The 18,777-nt window shown below is 38.1% G+C and overlaps 1 protein-coding gene across 1 annotated transcript; it reads left to right on the top strand.

Annotated features, from left to right (window-relative positions):
- The first annotated feature begins 11,889 nt into the window (after nt 1-11,889).
- Nucleotides 11,890-16,615, top strand: LOC111902986 (chromatin assembly factor 1 subunit FAS1). The gene is made up of 12 exons (XM_023898778.3): nt 11,890-12,750; nt 12,898-12,997; nt 13,197-13,344; nt 13,430-13,553; nt 14,216-14,568; nt 14,661-14,924; nt 15,030-15,111; nt 15,199-15,339; nt 15,421-15,834; nt 15,927-16,064; nt 16,141-16,186; nt 16,268-16,615. The coding sequence occupies exons 1-12, from the start codon at nt 12,331-12,333 to the stop codon at nt 16,438-16,440; spliced, it is 2,403 nt and encodes an 800-aa protein (XP_023754546.1). The 5' UTR covers nt 11,890-12,330; the 3' UTR covers nt 16,441-16,615.
- The last annotated feature ends 2,162 nt before the right edge of the window (nt 16,616-18,777 follow it).

Here is an 18,777-nt window from a genome sequence, read left to right as displayed (position 1 = left end):
AAGATGCTTCATCTTCAACTCTAAAGAGAATCGAAATAAGTTTGATGCTAAGGCAGATAAAGGAATATTCTTAGGTTACTCCTTGAATTCTAAGGCATATAGAGTTCTAAACAAGCGCTCTAAGAAGATTGAAGAAACATACTATGTCACTTTTGATGATAGCTATGTTAAGAAGACGAAGATAACCGAAGGTGCCACACATGAAATCTTTCCAAAGGCTTGTCAAGTTACAGCCTCTATTTCAAATCTTTTCGAGCAATATATGCTTCTTTTTGACGAGCCTCAAACAACAATTGATTCTGAATCAACGACGAACAACAACAAGGTTGATTGTCTAAGGCAAATCATCGATTATGTTGCTCAAAAGATGGATGATAGTCCACCTAAAGCAACTGAGACGCCAGACATAAGCGAACCTTAGAATGACCGTCCTAATGTCCAGGGGGGGTTCGTTACTACAACACGATCAAGGTTCATCACTCCAAGGGGAGAATCTATCGTCACAATCATCAAGTTTCTCTGATAATCCAATAGAAGGAGAAGATAGTAATCCAGATTCTGAACCAGCGTCATCCTTCGAGGGGGAGAACACCAATGCCAATGATGATGATGACATGCTATCTGAATTGGAAGAATAAATCAATGCATAATTGGATCCCTCTTGTGATCCAAATTACCCACCACTTATTAAATGGACAAAAGATCATCCTCAAAGTCAAATTATTGGGGAATCTTCTGAAAAAGTGTTAACTCGATCTCATATCAAAGCGAAACAAGCCGCACTCTTTTCTCAAGTGAAGTTTTGTATGTTCAACTCCTTTGTTTCCAAAGTTGAACCGAAGACTGTTAATTCAGCACTTGATCACTCTGACTGGGTGCAAGCATTCAAGATGAGTTGAATGAATTTGAAAGAAATAAAGTATGGCGTATCATTCCAACTCCAAAGGATGCTTCAGTTGTAGGTCTCAAATGGGTATTCAGAAACAAGATGGATAAGGAAGGGAACATGATTCGTAACAAAAGCTCGGTTGGTTGTGAAAGGCTACTGTCAGGAAGAAGGTATCGACTATGAAGAAACCTTCGCTCCCGTTGCAAGATTAGAGTCCGTTCATATCTTTCTTGCCTACGTTGCACACAAAAACTTTGAAGTCTATCAGATGGACGTCAAGTGTGCCTTTCTCAACGGAGAACTTGAAGAAACTGTGTACGTTGAGCAACCGCCACGCTTCGTGAACGAGAAGTATCCAGATCAGTGCTACATACTTGATAAAGCGGTATATGGCCTGAAACAGGCTCCCAGAGCATGGTATGAAACTCTAACTCGGTTCTTAAAAATGTCTAAATTCAAACAAGGTTCGGTTGACCCAACCTTCTTTCGAAATAGAGAGGGTAACCACCTTATGATAGTCCAAATTTATGTTGATGACATCATCTTTGGCTCCACGAATCCCAACTTAACAGCTGAATTCAGGAAGTTGATGGAAACTAAATTTGAGATGAGCTCAATAGGTCCAATTAACTTTTTCCTTGGCATAAACATTAGACAGGGACCCGAAGACATTTTTATTAACCAGGGGGCCTACACCAAGACATTATTGGCTAAATTTGGTATGACGGGGGACTCCAAAGTTAAGGTTCCAATGGCTTTTGGGACAAAGCTTACGCCCTCATTGGAGAAGCCGACCGTTGACACGACGCTCTACCGTCAAATGATTGGGTCTCTAATGTATCTCACATCCAGTAGACCTGACATCATGTTTTCAGTCTGTTACTGTGCCAGATTCCAAGCTAACCCACGAGAACCTCATTTGCAAGCCGTGAAAAACATCTTTCGCTTTATGAAGCGAACCTCCTCTCTCGGTCTGTGGTATCCAGCCAACTCAGGATTCTTTGTTCAAGCGTTCTCAGACGCTGACCTAGGTGGCTGTGGATTAGATCATAAAATCACCACTGGAGGATGCCAATTTCTAGACGGTAAATTGGTAAGCTGGAAATCGAAGAAACAAACTTGTGTTTCTCTCTCTACTGCAGAAGCTGAATACATCGTTGCAGCGTCATGCACATCTCAAGTTGTATGGATACAAAGTCAGCTAAGAGATTACGGGCTGAACATGAAGAAAATCCCACTATATTCGACTCTGAAAGTGCAACTAGAATTTGTCATAACCCAGTGCAACACTCAAAGACCAAACATATAGCACTGAGGTATCACTTTATCAAGGATCACGTGGAAGATGGCAACGTGGAAATTCACTTTGTAAGGACAACTGATCAATTGGCAGATATATTCACCAAGGCTTTACCTGAAGCTAGCTTCAACAAGATTTTGCAAGGCCTAGGAATGATGGAAGTATAATCAGTACCAAAATCGCCTTCGCTTCAATAAAGGTAAGAAGCTCGACCAAAAATCGAAATGAACCGAACGTTCGGTCTATTTCGGGTGAAGCTCGACCAAGAACCGAAATGAACCGAACGTTCGGTCTATTTCGGGTTCGGTCCTTCAGAACTTGTTCGCTTCTTTTTCTTCTGAAGGCATTTTGATTGTATTACCATGTACAATTTTTTTTCTTCTTTTTATATTCATAAAATTCAAAAATATTTTTCCTTTTTTGTTCAATTAAATATTTTTCACAAAATGCAAAAATATTTTTCGTTTTAATCAATTTTTTAAAGTGTTATTTTCAATGATGAAGATCCATAAGGTATGATTTCTTTTCTACACACATTCTATGCGTCCTTAGAAGCATGTTGTTGCATGTTGACTAAAGCCTCGAAAGATTTTGAGTGAGGCCTTAATAACATGATATATACAAATCATGTTTTCCCAAGCTAGGCTGCAATATTCACTCTAATCATGAGCTACCTTACTATACTCACATTGAGCTTAGAGTTTTTTGCTTAGTCCTTCTTTTATAGCAAAGGTACATTTGTTTCTTATTCTACCTCCATCATTTTTCTCCATTATACTTCGTTTCACCAATATAACCCTTGAGACTCTCAGCACTTACCACTGAGGTTTATGGTTATACAAAATCTATGTTAATGATCTTAGTTTCGTGCCACTATGTACTAAGTGAAACCCACCATTCAACACCATTACCGAATTGATGGTCAATGATCATTATGTTCCAAATTTTAAAATAATTTTTTATTATTATGAGTGATTCTTCTGAAAATTTCTATTACCAAGAATTTTTCTTCCCCAAGGATCCAGTTAAATTTTTTGCGATTTCTCTCCTATCCAACAGTCAATACACATCTTTCCTACCTATTTGTTAAACAGATCACATTAATCTCACAAGTACTTCGTTCACTTTCGGTCTTATATCAAGTATCGAAATCATGAATTGAAGCGAAAGCCACCCGTTATAAGCTTTAATTTAAAAGATGTCTTTCAATGCTTCTTAACAAGTACTTGATCGTTATTTAATGGGAAACCAAACAAGCTCTTTAAAGTCTTTCTTGACTTTGAATGAAGAGATTCGTGCCCATAATCAACTGCTTATGTCTTTTTTTAGACATCACAAGTTATCCCAAAAAGTTTGCTTTATTTCTTTATCTTTTACACTCCTTGCACGAAAATTTTTAATTTTCCAAAATCTGGTTCTATTAATGGTGATTTACTTGTTCCAGCTTCGTTTCATCAAGTATTTCAATGCTCGATAAAGTTAATAAGCAATGACGGTTCATGTGGAATATGGGGTGTCGATTGGGATAAAGTTAAGGGTGACTCAGCAGCTATCCAATCGTCTTGAAGATTTGAAAAAGCGATTTTTATGGAATGACGTGCAAAAAGGAAACGTCCTTTCTCTTTCCTGCATCATCATCGGGTATGACAACTGTACATCCGTCAAGTCAGGCGCTCTTTTTGAAATGATCCAATATATCAGCCGAATTTTTCTCTCTCCTCCTGTACGTATAAAAGGTTTTGGCACGCTGATCTTTACCCTTTTATCACTCACAAATATCTCTCAAAGAACAAAGGCGATTTATCTCACTGTTCATCATCTTCTCCAAGCTTCAACAATGGCTGATTCTTCTTCAGTTCATGATACCTATGTTCACCAAACCCTTCTCACCATCAAACCTCAACAAAACCTGGTCATCGATCTAACTCCCTTCATCTATGAACCCTACATGCTCTATGTCGTTGAGTGTCTCAAATACTCGCCTCTCGTCGACGCTTTGACCAAAGTTGAAGTCGTTACCATGTCCTGCCTCTCACTCATCTACTCCACTGCCTATCACGACAAAACTGCTGAAAGGATTCACTTTGAAGTCCACAACAAGAAGACTTCTATCTCCAAGCACCGCTTCTGTGCCCTAATTGGTCTCTCTCAAGAACCAAACTTGGTTAACCCTGACTCGATCACTACTGGTCAGCTCTTCTCAATGTTCTATCAAATGGGGTACACTGAAACCCTAACCACCATAGCCAAGTTCAAGAAGTCTTGCCTTCCTCCTCAATGGAATGGTCTTTTCACTCTGTTGTTCAAAGGACTCTCTGAGCGAAGCGCCGGCTCAGATGGAGCAAGCAAGTCATTTATGACTGTGCTTTATGGTCTATATCATGGGATAGATTTGGATTATGGAACCATTATCTGGCAACAACTGGTTCAAAGCATAGTCTCTTCGTCAAGATACTAAGAGATCTCATGTGGGAGATATTGGTCTATCATCACTAAGTGGACAATGGATCTTCTTCACGTTCCAATCATGGCAGACTCTCTTCTCTCCTCCATCGCCACTTTTCACAAAACCAATATTATTGTTACAGATCCCACTAAGTTCTCCTTCATTGGATCCATTCCTGAAACCATGCTTGCTTGTGTGTCTGCAACAAGTAATGTCTTGCAACAATACATGAAGATTCCTTCCTCGGGTCCAAGGGAGCTTACACTAGCCATGGTTCGCTCCATTGACGATGTTGACAAACCAGCGAAGAGGGGAAAGAAAGTTGACATCCATAAGGAGACACAAGTTACTAAACCAACCAAGGGGCAAACCCCTAAGAAGCGAAAGTTAGATAAAGCTGCTCCGTCACATCCTCAACCAAAGAAGCAGAGAAAGCCCGCTCGGAGACTCATACTCCAATCTTCAAGTGATTCAGACTCAGAGTATGTTCCTCCCAAACATAAATCCGCTCCCCCTTCAGAATCTGAGAGCGAAAGCTCTGATGATGAGGCTTCGGGTCGTGGTGATACCCCGCCTCGCTCTCCTACCCCATAAATTCTAGTTCGCTCCCAACCTCCTTCTCTTCCACATGTTACTATCTCAGTATCCATCCCTCCAATATTTCCTATCCCCACCTCTCAACCATCCACCACTATTCCCATCCCTACTCTAATATTCACATACACTACCACCGCTACCACTACTACAGGGGCTCATTCTACAACTCCCACCCCACCCGTTACAACCGAACCACCGGTAAAAACCACCAAACCTCCTACCACTATCAAACCATTATCTCCTACACCTTCTACTGACACCACCCCAGTTCTAGGCGGTGAGGACTTGGAATTTCATTTCACCTATTTCAGTCCTTACCGTGTACAAAATGATGAAGATGATGATGAACTTGTTTCCAAGCGTCATCTCAAAGCAGTCAATGACAAACTCGATCAACTGCTTTCCTCCTCTTCCTCTGGGGCTTACTCAGATGCTGCTCTCAAGGCATTGTTCTCCTTTGTTGCCGAAGAACATAATGCCTCCCTTACTGCTGCATCTAAGTCTATAGACGCCTCCACTTCCCAATGCCAGAAAGCCTCCCTTGTTGTTGAGGCTTCCACCAAGGAGTGCAAAGAAGCGACCGCAAAAGTCGATAAACTAATTTTTGAGGCTCACTTATTTTTAGACTCTTTGTAGGCGGCCGCTCAGAAGAATTCTCAAACTGTTAATGCTTCGGTGGATAATCTTCAACGTTCTCTTCAAACTGAACGGTCTAACTTTGAAGCTGCCCGCCAAGCAATCGAAGCTGCCAACGCAACCCTACATGCTAATGTTAATGATCGATTGACCCAATTGGAGGCAGATTTGGCTATAGAGAATCGTATCATGGATGAACTTGACAGAAGAACCTCTCAGCTGAAGATGCAGAATCTCAAGCTTCGCACTGCCACTATTGAGCTTAATGATGTCAAATCTGAGAGAGAGGTTATACGAAGCTCTGCTGGCGATGTCCACTCTATTTTACTTCATCTCCTTGAAGCCCATGATCCCATTATCACCATTATTATCCGACGACACTTGGGTGACAAACTCAAGCCAACATTGGACATCCTTAGTCGTATTGAGGGTGTTCCGGTGACTAGTGTCCAGCTGAAACAAGGGGGAGAGAAGGCAACAAAAACTCAACCTCCTCCTGCACCGAAACCATCTACTGAACCGAAGGGTAATGAAGCTTCGGTCAATAATAGAGACAAGAAGAAGAAGAAAATTGGGGAGGATGACACTGATAATGAAGATGATGTCTATGCTGAAAATCCTAAAAAGCCTTTTTAGAAGACAAAATTTTTTGATAAAGAGCTAGCAGAAAAGTTCAAGAAACAACAGGCCGAGTTTGAGCAAAAGCAAAAGGAAAAGGAGCTCCTAGAAAAGAAGAAGTCCATTTTCCTGAATGAACTATTGATTCGCTTCAAAGGTGTGCCATTGATGAGCCAAGCACACTTTGGCTTGAGCCTGTGATGTCGTTCGGGTTTGATAACTCCAAGGATGCACAGTTTGACATGCCGATCACACGAAAGGCTTTTATCTTTCATTTCTTCAACTCGACTGTTGCTATCCCGTCTCCAGACCCGAAGGTGGATAGGGATCTGTTGGAGTTCTACCTAGAGTTCGCTCAACCCCAATACTTGACCTGGAGTTCGAAGAAAATTACGAATGTCAAGGTTCTGAAGCCCTACTCAGCAGGGAAGTTTGTTAATGTGAAATTCAAGGTGACTCGAGGCTCTGAAGGCTCGACTCATAACTTCACCCTTGTTGATCTAACGAACCTCAATCCCCACGACGGGATACTCCTCAACAATATCTTACTGTCAATTCCACAGGAGTATCAGCCGATCATTAACCATGTCAAGCGAATGCTTGTGTGCTACATTCACGAGATAACAAAGATGGACTAGTAAATTGCATCTGCCATTCACAAGCGAACCACGATCAAAACTATGGGCAGAGCAGGCAATGTTAATACAATGGTCAAGGGCAAGATTGATTCAAAGTACCACACTGTCATGTTCATCAGAGGCGAATGACAAAAATGCCTGTTCGCTCTTGTTGACAGACACCTCTTCTCAATTGATTGCTTGGAGCACATATTGGAGATTATTCAGAGGTGTGATCAAAACACTGCAACCGACAAGAAGGTGTTTACTGATATGTTGAGATGGTACATTCAATTTCGACAGACTCTTCTTGCTATTATCCCTCGGTTGTTCAAAGTGGTCAAGACTGTGAAGCCAACTCAAAGAAAGTGATATGTCGCCTCATTTGACGCAAAGGGGGAGATTGTTGGGCTAATAGTGTTGCGTCATGGGCTCGGTCCTTAGCCCAGTTTTGGTTGTCGGTTTGGGCCTGTCCAACCGTTCATGTTTTGTACTAGGGTTTAGTATTTAAGTTGCATGAATGCAGTCTTTTGATGTTAACGCTTTTATTATTTTTCTTGATTCAGTTTTGTAAACCCTAGCTTGCCTCTACAATGGAAGTTCTTCATCGAGCTCTGCTGAGGCGTGACTATATTTGAATCATAAGCACAACGTTGATTATATTATGTGTTCATCATATTATTGTGTTTGTTTTTGTTTGATCTTTATCTTTTACCTGTGAAAGATCTAATCGATATGAGTTTTATTCTCATCACCAAGGATAACGATTCCTTACCTCAAAAATGACCTCCCACTGAAGTATAATCTAGATCTCTTCAAGTCTCCTTGATCCAAGCTTCTTGGTCTTCAAGATCCCTTCACAAATCACACCAATTTGCTTCCAAGTCTTCTCACAAACGAAATTAGGGCTTATGGATCTTAAAAGGGTAGCAAAGAGGCTGAGGGTGGGTTATAATGTGCTTTATATTGGGTACAATCCCCGGGATTAGGGTTTTCTCCCTTCAGCACCAACTCGTCGAGTACAAGCCGCCGACTCTGCGAGTTAGGCACTTAAACCCGCGACAAATACCGCTCCGACTCAGCGAGTAAGTATGCCTACTTGTCGAGTCCCTTCCTTAATTTACAATTTAAGCCCTTCAACAACACCTCTAGAGTTTGGGGTGTTACACACATCATCAACCAATAGGGTATTTCAGTTGATCCAGCCAAGGTTGAGGCAGTGATGCGGTAGGAAGTACAGAAGGATGCATATGAGATCCATAGCTTCTTGGATTTAGTGGGGTATTATCGGAGATTCATCCAGGATTTCTCCAAGATCGACGTACCATTAACCCATTTGACTAAGAAGAATGTGACTTTACGGTAGGGCTCAGGCCAACAGTTTGCTTTCGAGACCTTGAGACAGAGGTTATGTGAGGCTCCGATTCTAGTACTACCCGATGGATTGGATGATTTGGTAGTGTATTGTGATGCATCGATCTTAGGTTTAGGGGGTTTTGATGCAAAGGGGGCATGTGATCGCGTACGCCTCGAGGCAACTGAAGCCTCATGAGGCGAATTACCCCACTCATGAATTGGAATTGGGGACAGTGGTGTTTGCTCTCAAAATCTAAAGGCATTACTTATATGGGGTTCAGTGCACCATACTTACTGACCATAAAAGTTTAAAGTATTTGATGGATCAGCAGAACATCAACATGCGAAAGAGGATGTGGTTAGATGTACTGAAAAATTATGACTGTGAGATCCTATACCATCCAGGGAAGGCAATGTTGTGGCCGATGCTTTGAGCCGCAAGGCGGCGGGTTCTCCGATCGGGAACGTTTGTTTGAGGATGACAATGGTCTCTACACTGTTATATATGATCAAGAAGGCTCAAGTGGAAGGTTTGAAGAAAAAGAACTGGAAGATAGAGCGGATTCGGGATTAGTTTCCCTTGTTTGTACGGGATGGTTGGGGACTCTTGACAGAGTGTGGTTGGGTGTGGGTACCGGTGTTTGGGGGAGTGAGACAGAAGATATTGGAGGAGGCACACAAGTCCAAGCTCTCTATACATTCAGGGCTATAAAGATGTACAAAGATCCGAGGCTGAGTTACTGGTGGCCCTCCATGAAGCGGGAGATCGCATGGTTTGTGGAACGGTGCTTGACCTGCAGGAAGGTCAAGGCCTAACATCAACGGCCTCATGTCAAGGTTAAGACGCTACCTATTCTTATGTGAATGTGGGAAGAGATCACCATGGACTTTATCACGAATTTACCGAGGACAGCGAGGGGTGTGGATGCCATATGGGTCATCGTTGACAGATTGACGAAAAGTGCCTATTTTATTCTGATCTCCGAGAGCATCTCTGCTGAGAAATTAGCAGATATTTATGTGCGAAAGGTGGTGGTTAGGCACGGGGTTCTAGTGTCGGTGCTCTCGGACCGGGATGTTCATTTTACATCCATATTCTGGAGAAAGTTCCACGAGGAACTGGGCACACAGTTACACTTCAGCACTGCTTACCACCCACAGACGGACGGCCAGAGCGAGCGGGCGATCCAGACGCTCGAAGATATGTTGCGGGCATGCGTATTAGATTTTGGAGGGAGTTGGGATACGTATATCCCACTAGCAAAGTTTTTCATATAACAATAGTTGTCATGCCAATATCGACAGATAATCCTCCAATCACCTCCATTAATGTCGTATGCGTCTCTTTCTTTCATTCTTTAAGCTCAATTGTAGGCCACACTCATGAGGACGAATAAATCGACCCCTTATTATTTTCTTTTTTTGTTCGATCGCAGGCGACACTTCTCCATTAAATCGCAAACCCTAATTCTTTAACCTTCTTTTTTTAATAGTTGTGTTGAGCTCCAATTTGATCGAAAGATAAATGGAAGAACAAGGCAGATGAGGATGATGGGTTCTCGAAGGTGGTGATTTTTCGTAGTGGGTTGAAGATGAATATGATGGTGATTATCTGAAGGCTCGATTTTTCTGGGCAAATTGGTGATTGTTGGTGGTTATGGTGGTGACCGAAGGATATGCTTCGGAGGGGAGCACCAGACATTCTTCATGTTCTTAAAGGCGAGTTTGCATGTTTGTGTGTGAAATGAGATAAAGAGAGATAATGAGGGGCGAGGGAGGGAGGAGTGGGTGGGTGGGGGTAAATAATAATATTTTGTTTTATTTTCTAATTATTATAATAAAAGGTGTTGAATCTATATACTTAAGAACCATTATTGACTGATATTGTTAATAATATATGATAGTATATGATCATACATTTATCAAGTTGGCACATTTTATACATTTATTATTAATATGATTATTAATAAATAATATTGAATCTTTTATTTAGTTAAGGAATAATGATTGTTTTTTTTCGAAAGAGGGGAATAACTATTGTTTTGTAAAAATAATAATTAAATGAGAGTATAACTAGTTATTACATCATATGATATGATTTAATAAGTTATGTATAAAATTTTGGACATTTTGGTTAACAATGATTAAATTAATGAGTTAACATACCATGATTAATAAACTAGGTAGACAAATTTTGTTTCTTTGTTAAGCATGACCAAAAAAAAGGCTGCTTGTCAACATTCTTCTATGTCCTTTATGTTTCTAAAAGACTACCAATACTTTATATTATTATAATCAAAATATATGTTTTGCACAAGAGTATATAAGGAAGGTCTTTGCATTAGTTTTTGGCTAGTTGTTAAGCTCTTTTTCCTCTCTTTTAGATGGTGGCTGAAACTATCTTTCTTATTCCTATCTCTCTCTCTCACACAGCTAGTTTGGTGATTAGAAACCCTATTTAGTTGTCTCATTTAGTACTTATATTGAGTTAAGTCCTTAAAGATTTAAGACATTCAAGAATACAAGAATGAACTAGCATTCAAAGTGCCTTATCTTGATGATGGATACTTGTAAAGAAAATTATACACTTTGATTTTCATCAACACCCCAAAACTAAATAGGTTTGAATGCTTCAAATGTTGTCATTCTAAAACACTTCATGATTGTTTTAATATCATTATAACATATATAAATGGATTCTATATGGTTTGATTTTGTTATAAACTCAAAAATAAACTTGTTATTTTTAATGTTTTCGTTTATCGTTTTTTTTATATGAAAAACACATTTATATATTGTATCAAAGCCCATCAAAAGGAAAACAGAAAATAAAACCGTAAATGACAAATCCGTCATTTTGAATATTTTCAAAAGAAAATAGACCAAAACCGCAACAAAATGAAAATTTTGGACCAATCCTGTTAGTCCAAATTTTTTTGGACAAAAATAACAATTTTTAACATACCACATAGATGAAAATTTATTTAAGATTACGGTATGATATATATACATAGTTACATACCACACACCATATTTTTAATTATTAAATACCACCTTATGATATGTGATGTGTCCCTTACACCTTAAGACATCTACATCTACATATATTTAATAATCAAAACAAGTTAATCAAATAAACAATAAAACAAGTTAATCAAATAATCAAATACAATATTCTTCATTTACTATAAAAAATAATTTATTTATAAAATTTCATCATCTGTGTTTTCAAATCTAATAATTTAACTTTAATAACTCCAAAAAGTTAAAACTAAAATTAAATTAATATCATTTTTTATCAAACATTACAAAATTAAAATCACAATAATTAATATTACGTTACATCTAAAATAGTGAAAGAAACAAGGAAGACATAAAGCATCGAACCCATCCATATATTGTGGGATGAACTACCGAGGGTGCAATCGGGCGCGAATAGGGTCTCGAAATCGAATTATTAAGCGGCAAACATATGATTTCCCACCATTTACTTTTCATCAAAGCGGGAAATCGATACCCTAGTTTTATTTTCCATTTTTCGTTTGCACCTCTTGATATACAACACTTGATTACAAAACCCGAAAATAAAGTAAGAAAGGGAAGAAATACACTTGTTGAAAGCCTCAAGTCCTCAACAGTCGGCACATTTACCCCACCCACGTATCCTTTTACCCCTATTCTTAAAAAAACCCAAAGAGATTCACCAAAACTGGAACATTTCATCAGAATCTTGGTTGGTTTGAGTTGATTCGAGGCAAGAAATTCTGGTAAATGCGATAGTTTGTGTGCAAGTGAAGTTTGATCGGAATCTGAAATCTCTTTAGTTAAATCGGAAGAGGGTTTTGAAAATTAGGGTCTAGGGTTTGTCGAAATGGGCGATGCAATGGTTGTTGACGTTCCAAAGAAATCGACGAAGAGGAAGAGGGTTGAGTTAGTGATGAGTACAGAAGAAAGAGAAGCACGCATTGGGGCTTTACGTGGGGAACTTGATAGTTTGTTCAAGTATTATAACGAGTCTTTTAGTCGGCACGCGCTAATCGATGTAGACTCAGTTAAGGCGAATGGTTCGACTAATTCGATGATTGCGTCTTTACTGGAAGAGAACAGTCTTCCATTGTCAAAATTGGTGGAATCGATTTTCTCTACACTGAAAGAGAAAGAGGGTTCGATGACACCTGCTTCTGTGAAGAGCGCTGTGCTTCTTATCGGCCAGAGATCTTTCTATGGGGTACAAAACCCAAATGCGGATGTATTGGAAGACGACTCTTCTTCTTCCCTTTGGTGTTGGGAGGTATAAATGAAAATTTCCTGCTGTATTCCTTATAGCTTATGATGATCTACATTTAACGTATTAGTCACTCGAATTACTATCAGATTTAGTGATTTTGAGTATCTTTATGTATATATAACTGATGCTAAAACCCCATTAATCTTGCAGACAAGAGACATAAAATTACTCCCGAAGTCATTTCGTGGCGCGATTAAAATTCGGCGTACTTGTCGCAAAAAGATCCACGAAAGGATAACTGCTGTTTCTGGTTAGTGTTCGATTGCTCTAACTTTTATTTGAAGTGGTGGATTTTTGACCTCTTGATTTGAAGAGAAACTGAAGAAAAAAAATCCCCAATTACTCAAGATTTCAAATTGTTTGCTTGTTACCATGTTAAATGAAGAAAGAACAAAACTTTCCTTGATAGTTTGTTATGATGTTTAATTGCATTAAATGATTAATTTCAGATGTTATAACTGAGCTAATGAAGCTAGAGAGCGCTTCAAATGGTGTTCAGAAGGTTCTGAAAGCATCTGAAAGGCTTGTTAAAGTGTTGAGTGAAGTGGAAATACGTTCACTAGTTGAAAAAATGGAACAGAAAAATGGGGCTGACGTGTAAGTATATGTTGTTGTATTGTAGATTATTTTGTTACATGTTATTGTTCTTGGTCCATAACTTGGCATTTGTTCATGGGTGAAGTGCTGAGAAGGAAGTGAAACGTGAAGAAAAACTAGTGGTGAAGCAATTGGAGAAAAACAAACGTGAAGTTGAGAAAGAGAAATTGAGAATTGAGCGGGAACTTTTGAAGGAAAAGTTGCAAAATGTGAGTTTTATTTTTTACTTTTAAATACATATCTATCACAATATATGTTTGTATGTGTGTTATCAAAGTGGTTATTGCTACTTAAAGAAATAGAATCAGATAGCTAGATATGTTTAAAGGTAGGGGTAGTTTGGCAATTATACATTAATTTTAGTTGTTTACAATTCCTTGATTAATCAAATCTGGTTGTTGTCACTTAATTGACAAGAAATTCACAATTGTAATTGTTTCACCCAAAAAGACTTGTACTTTTACTATTTTATTGAGTTAGTCATCAAATTGCAAAATACAGAAAATGAGTAAAAAATCCTGAAAATGTTTTTTTAAACCAAAAACTATAATGTTTTAAACTGCTAAATTGATAAAATGGTCAAAGTATGTTGTGCTTTTCCTTAATATCAAGATTGGGAAACCTGGAAGATTTTTTTTAAATGGTCAAAAGGGTAATAATGGTTTAATCACTACACAAAATAGTTAATCAGCTAAATAAAAAAAATAGTGAAAGTATTCTGTGTTTTCCTATATTGTGTCTTTCTCAAAATGTTCTAAAAAATTACTATCCATTTATTTATATGTGGTGTAAGCTATAGGTCAGTTTTTCTTATGTCAACTTTTTTGTTCTTTAAAGATGTTTTGATACTATTTTGGTCAATGGTTTACAGGAGAAAGAAATGAAACGTCTGCAAGATGAGGCTGAAAAAGAAGAAAAACGCCGTGAAATTGAAATGAAAAAACAGTTAAAAAAACAACAAGAGGAAGCAGAAAAAGAACAAAAGCGCAAAGAGAAAGAAGAAGCTGAACAAAAAAAGCAACTTGCTTTACAAAAACAAGCATCAATCTTGGAAAGATTCCTTAAAAAAAGCAATGGAAACTCACCTATGCAGGTTGACCAATCACCAGTCAAAGATACAGAAAGTTCACCTAAACAAAAAACACATGTGCCTGAATCAGTAGTTCAATCAATGGATGATGCCCTTTCACTAAAAAAAGAGTTTGATGCAAATGAGTTATGGAAGTAAGCTCACTTTTTATGATCCTTTTTATACTTCTTTGTTTTTTGTAATTGGTTTTTGACATTTTTTTATTGATTTAATTTTGTATATACAGTGTGCATTTGAGATCTTGGCATCAATTAGTTCATTGTGGTAGCAAAAAAAGGCATTGGGGTATGCGGTTGACTCCAAAGACTGTTGTGGTCAAAGAGCTGAAGTTGACCAATATCGAAAAACTAATTGATGGATGGAATGAAAATAAAAATGACTCAAAAGATAATTCAGTTATTGATAGCCAGAAGTTTACAAGAAGCAAACAGTTGTTACAGTTTGATAAGAGTCACAGACCTGCATTTTATGGTTATTGGCCTAAGAAAAGGTACATAATGTTATTAATCATCTGTTACCCAATTTGAATTATTTAAAATTGTATTTTATTTTTAGGTTTTGATTTGATTTAGTTTTGGATTTGTTGTTTTTTCAGTGAAGTTGTTAAACCTCGTTGCCCTCTTGTTAAAGATCCAGAGTTGGATTATGAGATTGATAGTGATGAAGAATGGGAAGAGGTTTGTGTAATTATTGAATTTATACATGATTGTTTATTAAGTATTTTTTTGTGAATATATTGGTTTAATAAATGTTTCATGATACAGGAGGAACCCGGTGAAAGCTTATCAGATTGTGATAAGGAAGAAGAAGAAGAAAATACAGAGGAAAATTTGTCAAAAGCTGATGATGAAGATGAAAGTGAGGATGGGTTTTTTGTTCCTGATGGATATCTTTCTGAAAATGAGGTATATTTACCAATTTTTAATATTCTTGTCATTAAATTGCTATTTTTATCCTCATATCTTAACTTTCTTTATTTAACACAGGGTGTTGAAGTTGAAAGAATGGATCACAGTGAGTTAGTTGAAGAAGCAAATGGCTCACCAAGTTGTCCCCAAATAGAAACCGAAGAGCTTTCTTTATTTTTTAAGCAGCTAAAACATCTTAACACTTTGACTGAACATGCTCTGAAGAAAAACAGACCTTTTGTAGTTTCCAACTTAATGCATGAGAAGTCACAATCACAGCCTCTCTCTTCTACCCCAGAAAGTGAACAAACATGCTTACAAGCTTTGAGCATTCGTGCTTTCCCTGTGGGCCCATCTATAGATTTAGTAGCTCCCAATGACATTCAAGAAGATGAAAAACAGAAACAAGAAGACTGTTCTTCAAGTAGCAAAGTTGGTGTTGTTCCAATAGCAAGTGGAGCCACTATTACTGATTCAGACTTACCTGAAATTGTGAGTAATTGGATTGTGGTAATTGAGTTTTTTTGTTGTGAATTGTTATGGTTTTTGACTTTTTCACTTTTTTGACTTATTGATTGTTTCAGGTAACTATCATTCAGTCTTGTCCACATGGGATCAATGTAGTGGTGAAAAGTTTACGTGACAAGTTTCCAAATGTTGCAAAGTCTCAGTTGAAAAGTAAAGTTCGTGAGATATCTATTTTTTCAGACAACCGCTGGCAGGTTTGTATTTTGTAATAATGATCAAATGTCTAAAATACCCTTGTCGTGGGTAAATGAGTAATTTTTGGTTTTGCAGGTCAAGAAAGAGATATTGGAGAAATTTGGGTTATCGCGTTCTCCAGGTAATCTTTCGGACAGATGTGATTTTCTTATTTTGGTTTTATTTGGTAATATTTATTTTGTTTTGTTGTTGGAAAAAATAGAGAAAACTGTGAGGCGAACTAAGTCTATAGCGGCTTTTTTCTCAAAAAGGTGTTTGCCTCCTGCTGGTAAAACAACGAACCCTAATCAAGTCTCTCCACAGCCGATGGAAAAAGCTCCACAAGCTGCTGCTTTTGAGATACAGAATCAGAACAATACATACACGAATCAGTAGTTTTCTTGTTTTCACCTAGTTTTGGTGGTTTTTGGGTAATCGATTATAATATATGGATTATGGCCTAGTGAATATCTTCATAAACCTTTGATGTTTTTGGTCAACTCATGTAGAAAATCAGTTGTATGGATTATTTCATGTTTCAACTTTATGCTCTATATCTTTTACATTTGCATTTACGGTGTGTTTGGTACACTTGATGTCACTAGACATCTATCTCCCTCTACTCATTTAATCGGGGAGGCTCTCTATTTGGAGGTTGGAGTCATGGACCTGTTGGATGGATACTTGGGATAGCCTCTTGATAGTTTTTTTAGAGGCGACAATTCTTGATACAAACACAAAACATGATATGAATGCGACATGAAAATAAATGACTTTAGGTTATGACTTCAAACCTGTCAAATAAAAAAAGTTATGGGTTTGTATTATATATATATATATATATATATATATATATATATATATATATATATATATATATATATATATATATATATGATTTAAGACATTAAGTCTAGCACACCATGCGTAACAAAGAGTTATCCTAGTGAACTAACCTTCTTGTACCCTAATGATATCCCTATGCTACCATGCAAACAACATATAATGGGATATGTGACATAGTGAGAAATTCACTTGAACTGGAGAAGCACAACAACACTGTTACTCTTTGTATTGAACTACTGATCACTCTTATGAACCAACTAATCATCAAAAGATAAATCTTCAATCAACAACTTAACTTTTCCAAGTTTGACCTAAAGTAAAACTAGTCAAAAGTCAACGGTTAACGATCAACAAAAGTCATAAGTCATATGACGTGGAGACCTATTGGCCACGTCGTGGGCTCGTCAAGATAGAATAGTCGCAAGAATGAGCTCCACCACATCGTGGGCCCTCATTGGCCATGTTGTGGTTACTGCCAAAAACCAATTTTCTCATTAAGGACTTAATCCGTTAAGTCCTTTGCTCCAACTTTCCAGATGGCTTCCTAGCCCTCCAAAGAACCATAAAAATCCTTATTTTATGGACATGCATGTCTTTCCCAAAACTAAGTTAAAAAAGGTAAGAAACGGAGTCAAAATTTCATGCATTATACCCGCAACCACATACTGACTAATCAAGCCAAATCTGATTAAATAAACAAAACCAAGCATATCCTAATCATGCCATCATATTACTGACTAATCAGTACTAGCATGTAGTTCATAAGCTCATACAGTAGGCATACAAGGCATCCTTCCTAGATCATTGGCCCTAATCTGACATGCGGTTCTTATAATCATGTTATAACATAAACTTGTATGGGTAATTTGGGAGTACTTATTTGAGCTCGGCTGATTGCATGTACCACACCTTTTTTTCTCTTTTCAAATCCTTTTTGTAAACATGAATTTTCTTTTAAAAATTTATACCAAGTCCTTAGTTTGAGTTCAGACACACCTGAGAGTGTGCCCAAATCCCTCAAACCAAGACTTTGATACCAACTTGAAACATCCCAAAAATATGGTCCAAAAATTTCATTTTAAATCATTAATAAAACCATAGTTAACAATTCATCACATAAAAATCATAAGTCATGTATCTCAAAATACCATAAACATCTGTCAAAACATATCAGAGTAAAAACATTCCAGGCTAAACAATGGTGTGTGCACCACATTCATCTCGAGCTCTTCCCCTTGCTACCAGAAGTACCTAAAACCAAAACTGAAAACTGTAAGCACAAAACTTAGTGAGTTTCCTCAAGCTACCACATACCATACACATAATCACATAGACTGGGCCCCCACCCCTTCCTCGGGCCCCGCCCGACATGGGACATAGTCCAACATCAGGCCCCGCTTGGCATTGAGCTCCACTCGATATATAGATCTGTTTCTACCAGGCCCCGCCCGCTATACACATACAGACAACAACATATAATCATACTAGCACATAAAGAATCATACACGATACTATATATTCTCGTCCTAAGGGCACGCCTATCATGGGCCCCGTCCCTACTCTACTAATAATGAGATATGGAACCCCATCAACACTCAACTAGTGATGAGATACGGTACCCCACCCACACTCACCTCCCTACCAGACACATACAAGTATCACAAAGACAACAAATGTAACTAAACATACATTCCTTCATCGGGTACCACCCGACATCGAACCGTGGTTCGGAAACATACATATAAACATTCCTCGGGCCCCACCCAACATCAGACCGAAATCCAGAATCATATAAACATTCCTCGGGCTTGCGACGACATCAGACCGAAGTCTGGAAACATACTAACATACATAAATGGGACAACATTGGTGCCTTCGACCCATTCC

Source organism: Lactuca sativa, chromosome 9, assembly GCF_002870075.4.
Source record: "Lactuca sativa cultivar Salinas chromosome 9, Lsat_Salinas_v11, whole genome shotgun sequence".
NCBI lineage: Eukaryota > Viridiplantae > Streptophyta > Magnoliopsida > Asterales > Asteraceae > Lactuca > Lactuca sativa.
Note: the sequence above shows the minus strand (reverse complement) of the source record. Positions and strands in the feature narration are given on the sequence as shown.

What these genes read in the sequence shown, in the direction of transcription:
- LOC111902986 (XM_023898778.3), top strand. Translation starts at nt 12,331, where the DNA reads ATGGGCGATGCAATGGTTGTTGACGTTCCAAAGAAATCGACGAAGAGG. An exon ending in TTTCAGACAACCGCTGGCAG is followed by an intron (nt 16,065 to 16,140) that starts GTTTGTATTTTG and finishes TTGGTTTTGCAG; the next exon opens with GTCAAGAAAGAGATATTGGA. An exon ending in TGGGTTATCGCGTTCTCCAG is followed by an intron (nt 16,187 to 16,267) that starts GTAATCTTTCGG and finishes TGGAAAAAATAG; the next exon opens with AGAAAACTGTGAGGCGAACT.